Source organism: Cricetulus griseus, chromosome 4, assembly GCF_003668045.3.
Source record: "Cricetulus griseus strain 17A/GY chromosome 4, alternate assembly CriGri-PICRH-1.0, whole genome shotgun sequence".
NCBI lineage: Eukaryota > Metazoa > Chordata > Mammalia > Rodentia > Cricetidae > Cricetulus > Cricetulus griseus.
In genome coordinates this window covers 176477367-176493195 of record NC_048597.1, presented here as the reverse complement: position 1 = coordinate 176493195, position 15829 = coordinate 176477367, and the positions used below count along the sequence as shown (strand labels likewise).

Sequence of the window (15829 nt, the reverse complement as noted above, 5' to 3'; positions counted from 1 at the left end):
ACCAATAACCAGGGATACTTAAATAGAGTTAGAGATCTATTTAAGCTTATGAAAAATTTTAAATTTTTCTGGCTATGCCACAAAACTTAATAATGATGTGGGATGGGCTTGCTTATTTGTAAAGTTTGTATTTTTGAAAACACCAGTCTGTAGAAAGCCATGCCACAGATAATGGATTGTTTCTCTGTCAATCGCATAAACCGTGTTATTGAATACCTGTACTGTAATGGGGGCTCTTCACCATTGGGTAGGTGGGGGATCTCGGGTGGTGTCACAAAAACAGTATGTTCACTTTTGAATGATGCATCCAGTTCTATAAGTCGAACTTCACCACTCTTGTCCATATCCACCTGAAGGAATTTAAAAATGCATTTAAGCCACATTGGTTAGGCAAGGATTCATTCATAGGGAAATGGCTAATTAAATATATCATTTCCATTAATGTCTACTAAAAAACTATTTTTAAAAAGTGCCTTAGAGCCAGGTGTGGTGATGCACACCTCTAATACCAGCATTTGGGGCACAGGCAGGAGGATCTCTGTGAATTGGTCTACAAAGAGAGTGCCAGGACAGACGGGGCTGTTACACAGAGAAAACCTGTCTCTAAAAACAAAACAAAACAAAACAAAACAAAACAAAACAAAACAAAACAGTGCCTTAACCTGCTGAGCCATCTTGATAGCCCTATTTCTAATTGTGTGTGTGTGTGTGTGTGTGTGTGTGTGTGTGTGTGTGTGTGTGTGTGTGTGTGTGTTTATTTACTTACTTTGAGACAGGGTCTCACTATGAAGCCCTGGCTGGCCTGGAACTCAAAAGATTTGCCTGTCTCTGCCTCCTAAGAACTGAGATAAAAGGTTTATGTCACCATGCCCAATTCTCTATTTCTAATTTTTTTTTAAAAGGAGGGTGATTATGTTTGTTATATATTATTTTATAGACACAAAACCTCACAATTATCAAAATGTTAAATGTGAGTGATAGTATCACTAGCAATTAATTTATATTATTTTCTATATTGTTTATTTTCCAATTAAAATAATGAGCATTAGTGTTCTGTGTTATTTGATTTTTTTTTGTGGGGGGGGGGTTCGAGGCAGGGTTTCTCTGTGGCTTTGGAGGCTGTCCTGGAACCAGCTCTTGTAGACCAGGCTGGTCTCAAGCTCACAGAGATCCACCTGCCTCTGCCTTCCAAGTGCTGGGACTAAGGGCGTGTGCCACCACTGCCTGGCATTATTTGACTTTTTAAAAACCCAAAGTAATTACTGTTAGAGCAATCTTGTTGGAGGATTTAAAAAAATCTGTTGGTATAAAAGAGGCTAACTTTCTATTTTCAGCTTATCAAAACCACTTTTAAGCTGCCATGCATGGGACTTCCCATATGGAAGCCCTGCTGTGCCTGCCTGCTTTCCTGAGTTCTAACTCAAGAAAATATAACTTAATTTTTCTTTCTATCATTTTCTTTTGGATACCAGCCAAAATCCTAGGCATACTTCCCCTGACACTCGGCTTTCTTATTCTTCTTCTGAAGTCCCCTCTCCCCCTTTGCCATGCAGCTGCTTGCCAATCTCCACCACTGAACATACTACCTTTCCCAGATCCCAACTCACAAGGCATGGCTTTCTCTCTTCTATCCCCCTGGCAAGAGCTGCCAAGATTTACAGATTACTTGCTCTTATTTTTTTCCTCCCCAAATCTAATGAAATTGTCCTTGAGCTTCTTTCTGTGGCCTGGGGAGGAGACTTGTATGCTGACACCAGCAAGGATACAATGACTGTAAAAAAATAGATGAGCACATGCCCTACTAGCACTCAACACTGGTTTGCTTGTTTTTGTGGTGGTGAGGACTGAACCAGAGTCTTGTATATAGTAGACAAGCAATCCACCACTAAGTTACAAATACAGCCTGGTATAATAATTTTTAGAAAGGAAGATGGATTCAAACATTTCTACTGTATTCTTATATTTTTGGTTGTGAGCCTAGCCTTTAATGACTGAGCTATCCCTCCAGCCCTTTACTGTATTCTTATTTTAGGAAAATAACAAATGTGAAAAAACACCTATTAGTACTAAGGATATTTTTGTAGGTTACAATACTAAGTAACTAGAAGTAATGCATTTGTCAAACAATAGGTAAATAAAGGAGAGTAAATTCATTAGATGAAGTATAATTACTGATAAAGAACATAACAGCTATATGGCTTTCTGTTTGAAATAAAACCAAGACAATACTTTCACTGCTTCTTAAAAAATCCCACTAGAATGACAGTAAGGTTAGAAGTAAAAAATCAAGGCAAAAATGAACTGGATGAGTACAATAGCAGAGCTGGGGTTCAAACACTGACCTGGCACTGTAGATAGGAAGCAGGGGAATGCCAAAATTCAAGCTGTTTAGCTCTGCAATGCTTCATCTATGTCAGTCCTAAAGATTGCTATATGTGAGCTAGAGAGATGGCTCAGTGGGTAAACTGCCTGTCACACAAGCATGAGGACCCAAGTTCATATCCCCAGCAGCCAAGTAAAAGATGGACGTGGAGCCATGCACCTGTAACCCTAGTGCTGGAGAGGTGATGACAGGAGGACCCTAGGACTCAGAGGTCAGTTAGTTTAGCTGCTGTCTGGGAAAAAAAAAGGCAGGGTAGGTCTACCACACTCCAGTAGAAGGCTACATATCCAAAAGTGCAGATAGGTTAAACACACAAACACACACACACACACACACACACACACACACACACACACACACACACACACACGCACAATTGAGTGGGTAGGGTAAGGGAGTTAATTTGGGAAGAGTTTGGGAAGAAAGGTAAAAAAACGATCAAGACACACTGTATAAAATTCTCAAAGAATAATAAAAAATGAGAAAAAAGAAAATCTTTGAAAAAGGTAGAGAACAATAAACAAATACACAAACACACCCCCTCTGGTCTCCATATATACACTACACACACACACACACACACACACACACACACACACACACACACACACACACACACACACCATGCACTTGAAGTTGGAATAAAGGGGAGAGTGAAGCAAGAGCATTAGTACCTTCGTTTAAGGACTCCCGGATCCATGGCACAACCCAAGAGTTAGAAGAACACTATCTGTCATCAATGATGGGAGAAGGATAAGCTTTTGTCGTTTGTTTTTCAGGGTGAATCAGAGGGACTTTACATTTACAAACAACAGGGGAGCTGAGGTACTCAGAAGATAAGATAATTCCGGAAGAAGTAACCTTTAAAACAACTTTAACAATAAGCCCACATTCGGGAAGTAAGAACAAGAAAGATGTCACATAAAAAAGAAACATCCAGTAAGTTTATATAGAAATTGCAAACACGGCATCAGAAATAAAAATGTAAGGACTGGAAAATGAAATTGAAGAAATAAGTTAAAAAGTGGAAGAGGGGCAAGGAAGAGAATAGCAGGGCCTAAGTGATCTGAAGAGGGAAGTCGAGAAAGGGAGATACTAATTAGGAGGGGAGGAGAAAATAAGTACAGAAGAAGAGGGGAAGAGTATAAGTAACAGTAGGGATACCTGAATAAGTCATAAGGAATCATACTATTAACTATCCACCTAGAATACTATACTACACTTAAGTTACTGTACAAATATACATATATAGTTTAAATGAAAATTTCCCATATAGGCTAACAATGCTACTGCCAAGAGCCATACACCATCTAACAAAAATTCCAACGCTAGGCATGAGACACCCTCCTTTGAGTTGTTATAGGCTATTGCTATTGCCCTTGGTTGTTCTCCAGAGATGGAAAGTAAGTCCTTATTGCTGAAAATATTTTGGACACGGGTCTCAGAAGCCTAGAGCTGGATATTACCTGTAAGCCTCTTTTCTGAGGACTAGCTATCATGGTATCAAAAGGGGTCATGAAAGCTTCCAAAGGAGGGAAGCAACCAACATTCCTACTCAGCTATGATAACTATGAACCCAACAATGACCAGCATAAGATTATGCAAAGGATGCAATAGTTGCATGCATATCTTAGCAGTAACCAACAGATCTCTAATTGTAGTTAAGACCCACAAACAAGAGGGAAATTGTGCCTTGTATTGGAAACCTAGCCAAGTACAAAGGGCTGGTGAAGTCATGGACTTTGGAGGAGAACCTGCAACCTCCATATTATTAAATCAGCATAATCCATAGCTACCTTTTAAATATTAGTCCTTACATCCACAGATAAGTGTAGTTCCCACTTCCCATAAAGGAAACCTCTCTTTGCAATAGACAGAGATCATTACAGAAAACTACAACTGATCAAAATGCCAAGTTGTAGAGCCCAGTCCCAATGGGCACATCTACAGTACATTTTCTGAACCTAAGGCTCAGAGATCATCAGGCTGGAGGAACAGAGAGCTTGTTGTGACACTATGTCTCCTAGAAATGTCAGAAGCTATACCCATGAATGAAATCTCACCAACATAGCTTACTAAACATGACCGGAATGAGGAGAACACCAAAAAAGTGGTATTTTTGATGTGATAAAGTGGAAGTGGGGATGCTCACAAGATCCCAACCCTAGGTAAGGAACTATAGGCAACTAAGGAAAGTTGAGAGAAGGAGAAATAGCCTTTCTGAGGAAAGAGCACTGATTGGTTATCCAATACCAAATAGCCCTGAAAACATGTATATACAACTGACATATGGAGTGAGCAGGGTGTAGTTATGTATTTAGGAACATAATACATACACCACTATCAATAATTAAAGAAAAAAGAACACAAATCTGAAAGAAAGCAGGTGATATACAAGGGCGAGTTTGGAGGACAGGGAAGGGGGAAACGATATATTATAATCTCTCTCTATTTTCTCAAAGTAGAAAGACAGAAAATGAGATGAAAAGGGAAAAATTAAGATGATCAGGCTAGGGGAATGGGGTGGTGAAAGACTCAGTTTTTTTAAGGGGCTGGCCACTGTGAGTATATGGGCAATACAAATTGGACTTGGTATATATATTTTCTTTCCTTCTTGTTCTCCTTCTCACTCTGCTTCTTGTGTGTGTGGGAGGTCACAAGGGTGGAGGTAGGAAGTGAGTGTGATTGGGGTGCATTATGTAAAAGTCCCAAATTGTTTCAATAAATATATTTGTTGGGGGAAAAAAAGGGGACCTGGCTAGCAAGGTCAACATTCAAATGAGAGAGAGAGAGAGAGAGAGAGAAGAGAGAGAGAGAGAGAGAGAGAGAGAGAGAGAGAGAGAGAGAGAGAGAGAGAGAGAGAGAGAGAGAGAGAGAGAGAGAGAGAGAGAGAGAGAGAGAATGGAGTAGGATGGAAGAAAAATTTCTAGAAGTGAAGGAAGTGTATTCCTAAATTATAAGTCTACATACATCCAATTCACTCAATAAAGAAATGCCTACATAAGGCATATTTTCACATTCCCTGAAATTCTAGGATATCAAGGAACTTAGAGGTATCCTGATAGAGAAAGCGATCAGACATAAATGTCTAGAAATCAAGACAGTATGAGACTTCTTGCCAATACCTCATCGGGCAGTAAAAGACAATGTAGCAATGAATTTCAAATACTGATCCAATCAAGTTAGCAATCAAGTAGAAGAGAAGAAGGTATTTTCAGACAGGCTTCACCATAACACCAAGGAAATACACCAAGTAAGTCTTTACTAAGAAGCAGTTGAAAGCAGGGCATTCAGCTCCAGCAAGATGTTAATACAATTATCAAAATTATAGAAGACAGACTAGAAGGCAGTCAGTTCATATTTTAAAACAAGACAGAATATTCCAACAACATTTTTAACACTTAAATGGATAACCTGATGTATTGAAAGAGTTTTTTCATTCTTTGTAAGTTTCCAAATGAATTTGTAATAGACAGAAGACAAAAGCAGAACACTGTTCACTTCAAGGAAAGTAAAATAACGTGCTTCTGTATTTCTTAGCACTACAAACTTGAACCTATAGATTCAATACCTTGGTAAGATATTACATACACAAAAATGTCCTTTACTTGTACATTTAAAAATTGCATTTTATTATAAATACAGCAATGCTATAAATCCTATATTCTTCAGCTGGACATCTCTCTCTGTCTTTGGAAAGTACAGTGATATCTGTCTCAATTGAGAGAAAAAGAAATCCAACACCCATGGCAGGATAAAATTAAGGTATTTTCATATTCTCTTTAATAATTCTTCCAGAAGACATTGGTATGTGTAGGGGATGCTGTAGCCACGCCTGCTGGGCGTGGTCAGGCACACATGTAGCCAGCCCCTAAGCAGGTGTGGCTACAGCATCCCCTACAGGTATGCTCAGAAAACACTGTAAATGGGCACTTGAGGCAGGCGGATCTCTGTGAGTTCGAGGCCAGCCTGGTCTACAGAGCAAGCTCCAGGACAGCCTCAAAAACAATACAGAGAAACCCTGTCTTGAAAAACAAAAACAAACAAAAAAAAAAAACAAAAAAAGAAAAGAGAGAGAGAGAGAGAAAAAAAAAGAAAGAAAAACCAAGAAAAGCATCTTAACTGACTATCAGCTACATACTGCCCTTGGCCATGCACCTTTCTACAGGAACAGACTGCATGGATTTAAAGTCAATCATGTGAAGAACAAGGACATATGGCTCTTAAATTAGTCATAAATGAAATGCAAATAACTCTTATATGTTGTTTTTATTATTTCTATATTCAGCATTACTCATTTTTTATCTCAAAATTGAGTCAGATGTTTTCAGTTTGGATATGCTAAGATCAAAAGAGGAGTATGTCTGATTTACATTCAAGCACAGGCATGGATGGTAGAGGGAATTAATACTTATCTAAATCATTTATTTTCCATAGCTATGCTTCCAGAGGTAAAAGGATCTGTTCACTTAAAAATGAACTCAACTGTATCCAACCAAGGAACAGCCTCCAATAAATGATTATTCTCAAAGTATATGTACAACACTCTGAAACTGCTTGCAGATGTAGCTTGGTCTGTTTGTAAAGCTCCTAGCAGGAAGATCAGGATCTGTCCCTGGTGCTTAGGTGGCCTTTGGGAACCTGTTCCCCATGCTGGATTACCTTGCCCAGCCTTGATGCAGTGGGTGGAGTTCTGCCCTATCTCAACTTGATGGGCCATGCTTTGTTCAAGCTCATGGGAGGCCTGTCCCTATCTAAATGAAGCAGAGGAGGGGTGGATGGGAAGGTGGGTAGATAGGAGTAGGGAAGGGGAGTGAACGGGAGGAGAGGAGGGAGGGGAAACTGTAGTTGGTATGTAAAATAAATGAAAAATGTTAATTAAATAAAATAAAATTTAAAAAGTATTTATTGAGTTTTTATGCTATTGTTCTTACTGGGGTAGAAGACTATGAAAGGCAGGAACACTGCACTTGTATTTCAGGGAATTCTGTTCCGTAACACCAGAGAAAACTAGCCTCTACTCCAGCTACACATGAAGTTTATTAAAATACACACTAGGCCTTGTGAAACTTTTTCTCCAATAAAGTGTACCTTGAACTATAACAAATCAAATACAAAACTATGTTTTATCATAGTAATTCTTGGGATTTTGTTAGTTTGTTTTTGCTGAGCTCTGTTACTAAGTTACACCCCATCACAGTTCTCAGCTTTGATTTCCTGCCTAGTCAGCAAGATTTTTAAGTATGTTAGTTCAATGAATATACATAAGAAATCTTTCATAGGATCTAGACTTTTTAAATAGGTTACAAAAAACCATGTGGGAATGTAAACTCAGGTCCTTTACAAGAGAAGCAAGTGCTCTTAATAACTGATCCATCTTTCAGCCCCTTGGAATTAATATTTCAAAAGGAATTGTTCAAATAACCCACTACAGTGATTCCCATCACATAAATCTCAAATGACCTACAGAAAACCCTAGACAATCTAAGTATTAACTACCAGTACTGAGAGATCTCCTTAGGACAAGTTGTCCTAGAAATGGAGTAAAATTACAAGTCTTGTACAGCTTACAATATTAGTAAGTATCTCATTAGCCCATGTGATATTACAGCGTAAGTTTAACTAAAACACAGACTTGTAAATGAAATACAGTAAATGGGTCAAAAGAAAAACAATTATTTTGCAAAAAATAAAAATTCTCCCTCTTAGACTGCTAACCGGAATCTTACAATGTAGTTAGTGTCCCCAAGTGGATTAATAAACTTATTCACTACTGCATGTTATTAGCTAAACCATGACCACTAATTGCCTCATATGATTCAGTTAGCTTGGCATGAATGTATACAGATGCATGTCATTGTTCATAAAGGAAGTACATACATATGGCCAATGGAGACCTGGTGCCATCTGGGCAATCCCTCTCTTTTGCATGTGTATACAATTATTTCTGTAAAAAAAAAAAGTCTAGAGAAAAACTAGAAAAACTTGAGAGCTATATGCTATTTCTGCCAACAACTTTTTTTAATAAGGCATACTTAAAATATTTATTAAACTATTGAAAAATGTGCTTGGAGAGAGATGGCTCATCAGTTAACTGCACTTCCTGCTTTTGCAGAGGACAAGAGTTCAATTTCAATTTCCAGAACCCAAATGGGTGGCTCACAAATCCACAGAAGATGGAATTGTGGTGGTTAGTGTCAACGTTCAACTTAACAGAATCTAGAATCATCTGGGAGATGGGCCTCTAGGTATGTCTGTGGGTGGTTATCTCAATTAATTAAGGTGGGAAGATCCATTCCACAATGGGTAGCACCATTCCTTAGGCAAAGAAAGCAAGCTGAGAACCACACACATATACTCATTGTCTTTGTTTTCTGACTATGGAGCAGTTGTCTCAAGTTCCAGATGCCTTGACTTCCTTGACATGTGAGTTAAAATAACCCCTTTACCCCTTAAGTAGCTTTTGTCAAAGTATCTATCCCAGTAGCAGGAAAAGAAACAAAGATAAAAACTGTTAGGAACACATGATATTGTGTGCTATTATTGGTGGTATCCACTTTGATGATTTTAATGTGGTATCCACCAAGTTTCCCCACTATACAGTTCAATTCTCGAGTGCGTGCGTGCGTGCGTGCGTGCGTGCGTGCGTGCGTGCGTGCGTGTGTGTGTGTGTGTGTGTGTGTGTGTGTGTGTGTGTTTGTGTGTGTGTGTAGGGAGGTACAGTGACTATGTTTAGATCTCACTTCTTACAAGACTTTTAATTATTAATTGATGTCTGCATAGACTCATGATTTCCTTTTTTTTTTTTTTTCTTCTAGACAGGGTTTCTCTATGTAGGTTTGGAGCCTGTCCTGGAACTCTCTTTGTAGGCCAGACTGGCATTGAACTCACAGAGATCCACTTGCTTCTGCCTCCCGAGTGCTGGAATTAAAGGCGTATGCCACCACCACCTGGCCTATGATTACCTATTAATTCAACAGGTTAATTATTTCTTACTAACATTTGATGCTCAGAACACCTTCAAATAGGTTCTGTACATGTTTTATATGCCTCTACCATTTTGGGGGTAATTTCTTACTTCCTAATACAGGACACTCTAAATCTGTAACCAATTATTTCTCCAAAAAGCCCTGATGGCTTTTGATATGCAAAGTCTTTGCATATTACAGTACATTGTTATTAAAGTGTGACTACTCCCAAGTTCTCTCAATATAAAAAGCTACAGAGTATATGTATATATGCACAGATATATGCACTTTGCCTGTAGTTATTTCTGTCTTTGTCTATCATTGAAAACCAATAGGGAATTTCCAAATTCAGGGTTTGTTTTACCTCTCTCTAAGTTTGTATTTGTACATTTCCTGACCATGACTATCTTCATCTTTTGAGTACATTTACTTATTTGAGCACTTTCCCTGCCTTTATGCATCATTTTCCCTCTTCACTGCTCTTCTCCCATACAGATGACTTCTTTACTCTAACTTGACAAGTCTGTACACATTGAATTTCATGCCCACCATGCATGAAATGCCTCTCCTTCATCCAAGTCAAAGTCTAACATCCCATGCTATACCCAACCCCTACTCTGTTGACCTTGTGTAGACTCCTGAGCTTCACACCACCATCATCATCATACTCTTCTTATCCTAGTTAGATTCTGATATCCTGAGGCTAACTGCCCCAGGAAGGATGTTCTTTTCTCCTTGTTCTGAGTCTGACGCCATGCTAGATCTCTAGGAAGTTCTTTGCTCATGGCTGGGGCTCAGGTCCCTATTCTAGGCAACTGGATCTTCCTCATCCTACTTAAGATTAGACACTGTGTTATGGGCCACTGTTTTCCTGTTTCCTTTGTTTCCAGCATGAACCCAGCTCCATCTCACCTAATAATACAAGGACTGAGCAGAAAATGGACAGTTTTCATGTATGAATTCAAAATAAAACTAACATAAGGTATAAATTCACTCTCAGTGTAAAGATAGTTATATGACATCTATTATGCTATGCCCTCTATTCTTAGCATGTGATATCTCAGTATGTTGGAGGTACATGGGCTTAGAAAAATGTCCTACTCTGTAAGTGCAAAGGTTGAGTTAGGAACTTAACCTTAACCTTGTTAAGATAAAATTCCCACAAAACCTCTTTAAGAAGTATGCTCTTGGGGCTGGAGAGAGATGGCTCAGTGGTTAAAAGCACTTACTGCTTTTACAAAGGACTTGAGTTTGGTTTCCAGCATCTAGGTCAGGCAGCAAACAACTGTCTATAATTGCAATTCCAGGGGATCCAATGTCCTCTTTGGCCTCTCCAGGCACTGCACTCATGTATACAACACCCGCCCCCAACACATACATATGCATATAATTAATCAGTAATAAAAAAAATCTAAAAAAAGGAAATATGTTTTAAGAAAGATGGCTTAGCAGATAAAAATGTTTGCCACACATGCTTAACAACCTGATTCTATCTCTGGAACCCACGGTAGAAGGAGAGAACTAACACTCAAAAGTTGTTTTCAGTCCTCCATACATGTGTGCACATGCGCACACACCCATGCACACACACTACTACTAGTAATAAATAAAATAAAAGATACTAGAAGTATGTGCTATAATTTCTAGCAGGCTGCCCAAACTTTTATTGTGGTCAATTATTAAAATAAAAGTATTTTATTTTTTGTCACAAGTTACAAATAAAAACAATAACATAATATTTATAGCAGTCACACAAAATAAGCAGGGCACTGTAGACTACAGTAGACTACTTACTTTATCTACACAATCATCAAAAAAAGCCAGACTTGCATCTTTATCGCTGACAAAAGAACACTCCTCAATGAAGCGAATAAACATCTGTGTTTTGGTCATCATGTTATAGAATTTTTGATGTGATCGGTCTCGGCTTCTTAAGAAAGCTATTCAATATAAATAGATAATGTGAGAATAGATTCAGAAAAATTTTCTGCTAGAAGAAACTTGATCAACAGTGTTATTGATATTCTCATTTTGTTCTCTTCCTTATGGAAAAACAAAGCAAAACTTATTAAGCTTTTTGATAAATGGGGAAGAAATAGAGGAAGCAATAGAAAAGGGATATACACAGAAAGTTCAAGCTTTTACCCAGAATTCCCTTACTGTCTTGATGACTACACTTAAGCTAGTTTATCTCAATTTCTGCAATTGCTACTTTTGCACAATATTTTGCATGTTGTGTGAATGCTTTCTCTGCCCATATGCTATTTAAAGTTTTAACTAAATTTTTTGCTCTTTTACTTTCTGATTGCTCATCTTCTTGAGTATAAGCTCTATGAAAGAAGTGACCATGTCTCTTTTTTCATGGTTGTATCCCCGTTGCTTACTAATAAATACCAAATGCCCATCATTTCATAACATTGAGTACATACTTATTAAATGAATTTCTCTTTCAAATATTAAATACTACAAGATAAGGTAAATATATAGCATAAAATCAATTGTACTCTGGGCTTCCCAATTTCCTTCCCCCCCTTTTCAGTACAGAAAGAAAATAAAAGTTATAAAGCAGGCTGAAATAAAATAAATGAGGCTATTCAAGTCTGTAGGTAATCATCCCAGGGGTTCTTCAGATCCCCAGTATTTCCTGGAAGTCCGGAAAACTGAAGTCGTCAATACCTCAACATGTATGTGACATAACAAAGTGGAATGAAATACACTCAGGAGGTTCTGTGGTTTTCAGACAGTTTCTTCTGTATCTTTTTACTAGGATTCCAGTTAATGCACCAGACAAAGAATTTGGATAGAAATGGATCATCTGACTTTGGCCTCACACACTCCTCAGAGAGATATCTGCTTTATTAAATATGCACTATTAATTCAGAGAACAAGTGATTTGTCACAAGTTTAAGCTTAACAACATGAAAGCTATAAAATTATATTATCACTTACCTTGAAGAGCAAAAAGAGAGGTGGCATCTGTCGCTGTCTCAGATGGGGCTTGTGTGATTGGCCGTAAGTATGATCTATAACCTTTTAAAATAGAGGCCATGAAAAACAAGAATGCTTCCTGGATTTCCAAATCTATCATGTGCAGCCTTTTTCCAGAATTAAAATCATAATCATTCATTGCTAAGTCCATTAGTCCTTCATCTCTAGGTCTCTGCTGCACTGTGAAGAAATACAGAGTTTCAATTTTGAAGTTCATGACAAATAAGGCTCACACTGATTTTAATGCAAATTTATCTTTTTTAAAAAAGTGTTCATATAACCACAACTCTTTATTTATACCACTTCATAGGAGGCAAACTCATAGGAGGCAAACCTCAAGAAAACCTTCTCTATCATTTTTAGGCTCTGTTGAGCATATTTTATCTAAGTTGCACACAAAATTATTCCTGCAAATCTATCATCCTGCTTTAGCAAAACTACATATGTACATGTGTGTATTTATGTGTATACACACACTAGTAAATAAAGTTCCTAACAACCATGACACTGGATACATATAATACAGGGTCCTTTCCACCCCTTTCTTCATAAAATACAAGTACCTACCAGATAAAAACAGAAGGATTAAAAAAAAAAAAGCCACATCCTAGACAACTCAATGATAAAGACAATTCGTGGCAAGGAGTAAGTTTATGCTAGAGAAGCCTGGTTGAATCTTGACTCTATCTCCTGACTAAGGTCTAGTAGACATCAGCCTAGTAGACATCAGAGCTCCTCTCAATAACAGCAGAAACTGAGAGAGCACACTGAAGAGAAATGGTGGAGGAGGGCATTACCACATCTGAGGCACTCATGCCAGTGATGCATGGCCTGATCTTACATGAGGACTTCTAAACAAAAATAAAATCAGGGACCATTTGACAATGTAAGTATAATTTTTTAAAAGATTTATTTGTTTTACTCTGTATGCTTTGCTTGCATGTATGTATGTGAGCAGGCTGTTGGATCTCCCAGAACTGGGATTGCAGATGGTGTGAGCAACCATATGGGTGCTGGGAATCAAAACAGGATACTCTTTCGATAAAGAAAATTATTTACAAAACAGGCAAAATCTGGGCTGGACAAGGCTTGGTGGGTACTGTACACATATGAGGGCCTATATTTGGATCCCTATCCACATAAAAGCCAGGCATAGTGGCATGCATCTGTAACCTCAGTGCTGGAGGTAAAGGGAAACAAACATGAAGATCTCAGAGTTTCAATGGCTAGCCAGTTGGTGAGTGCATTTACACACACACACACACACACACACACACACACACACACACACACACCACCACCACCACCACCACCACCATGTTAAAACTTCATCATGTCTAGAGATTAGGGTGTTCAATGTTGCTTTCCTGAGTTCCATAATTGTATTGTAGTGATGTGAAAAAATGCCCTGTAGGTAAGATATGTTCTCCATTTAGATGTAATAGGGTTCCTCTCAAGGGTCAAGACAAAAGTTCATTACTGGTTAAAATTCTGAAGAGCTTTTAAGATATAAGGAACAGTTGATCATCTACATTATCAGTATTACTTAAACACCTATAGTGTTAAGCTTTAAGTGTAGTTCATAGGACTAGGGAGGAGGCTCAGTGGGTGAAAGTCCTTGGAATGCAGACCTGACAACCTGAGTTTGGATCTCTAGAGAACACATAAAATGCCAGATGGAGTAGTCTGCATCAGTGATCCCAATGCTCCTACCAGGGGAGGCAGAGAGAAGAAAACCTGGATTATGCAGAACAGTGGCAAACAAAAAGAGAGAGACTTACTCAAACAGGATGGAAAGCAAGGACTAATTCTTGAAGGTTACCCTTTGACCTCCACATACATGGCCAGAGCATGTGTGTAACTGCACACATATACACATCATCCACACACACTATACATAAGCACACATACACACAAAACTTAAAAAGATAAGTTGGAGAGTAATCAAGGAATACACATGATGTCAACCTTTGGCCTCCATGTGCATATGGACACACACACACACACACACACACACACACACACACACACACACACACACACGTTTTTTTAAAAAGCAGAAATCTTGTCCTTGGTATCCATGGCTATCTCTTCTATAGTCTGTCCTTCACTAGAGTTGAACATACTACTTAATTGAATTTAGTGACTTATATACTGCAACAATAGCTGTTGGACTTTGCATTTATACAAAGTAGTAAGAGCACTTCCAGAAAGCAAAGTATTTAAATCACAAAACTATGTAAACAATTTATAAAGTCCATAAGATTAAATTTTACTCTATTTTATGGCTTTAAAAAAATCCCAATACTTTTGAGCTACCTTGGAATTGGCTAGTTGCTTTTAAACTTACTTTATAAACATTGTCTTTTCTATTCTATTTCAAACTATATTATAAGTAACTTGAACCTTTGCAGGTATAGGCTATTTCCTATGTTTATATTTCATAACAAATACATGAGACCCATATATGTTGCCACATCACCATTGACCACATTTCACAAAATAAGTATTAAACCACAGACACTGAGTGGATCATTGTAACAATACTAAGAGAATTCAAGAAATAAAAGCTTAATACTTATCAGTAATTCTGGATCACTGTCAAAATATGCTCCTACATAAGCTTTTTCCTAAAACATTTCACATCCTAAAAATCAATTTTCATTTTGGTTAATTTCTTTGTTTTAGCAAACGGCAGATGGTTTCAAGATAGACATTAGGTAAAGAGATGAAAATCTGACTTACTTCACTGACATCAGCATTTTCTAATATACTTTAAATCATTTGTCTTAGACTTCTAGAACTTTCTATCTTATATATGAAGAAAATATACCAGTGGCAATCCTTGTTTCTTTATGTTACTTCAGTAATGGCAACGTTCAAGAAAATAATCACTTTAATGTCCTTTTGGATTTTATTAACCTAAGATGGCCTTATGAAAACCTAAGAGTTGTAAATGCTTATTTATAAATCATTTGTTTGGCTTCTAACAAATTTTGCTTTAATGTTTATTTGCCCTAAAGACTATATGAATACTTTTCGTTCTTTCCTTCTTTCTTTCTCTCTCTCTCTCTCTCTCTCTCTCTCTCTCTCTCTCTCTTTCTTTCTTTCTTCTTTCTTGCCTTAAAGACTATGTGAATACTTTTCCTTCCTTCCTTCCTTCCTTCCTTCCTTCCTTCCTTCCTTCCTTCCTTCCTTCCTTCCTTCCTTCCTTCTTTCTTTCTTTCTTTCTTTCTTTCTTTCTTTCTTTCTTTCTTTTTCTGAGACAGGATCTTACTATGTAGTTCTGGTTGGAACTCACCATGTAGACCAGGTTGGCCTGGAACTGCCTGTTCCTGCCTCCAAGTGCTAGGATTAAAGCCATGTACCACCAGTTCTGACTGTAAACGTTTTCTTTAACTTTGTAGAGACGGTCTTGCTGTGTAGTCCTTACTAGCTTGGAACTTATGTACAAAGGCTAGCCTTGAACTTACAGCAACCTTGTTGCTTC

At 37.9% G+C, this 15829-nt stretch overlaps 1 protein-coding gene across 1 annotated transcript in view; it reads right to left on the bottom strand.

Annotated features, from left to right (window-relative positions):
- The window catches only part of Dennd4a (DENN domain containing 4A), a 104206-nt gene that overhangs the window by 33087 nt on the left and 55290 nt on the right, over positions 1-15829 (bottom strand). The window contains exons 14-16 of the mRNA XM_027411361.2: positions 12301-12519; positions 11146-11291; positions 217-350 (exon numbers count right to left, since the gene is read on the bottom strand). Coding sequence (XP_027267162.1) covers positions 217-350; positions 11146-11291; positions 12301-12519 — 499 coding nt within the window. The remainder of the gene's footprint in view (positions 1-216; positions 351-11145; positions 11292-12300; positions 12520-15829) is intronic.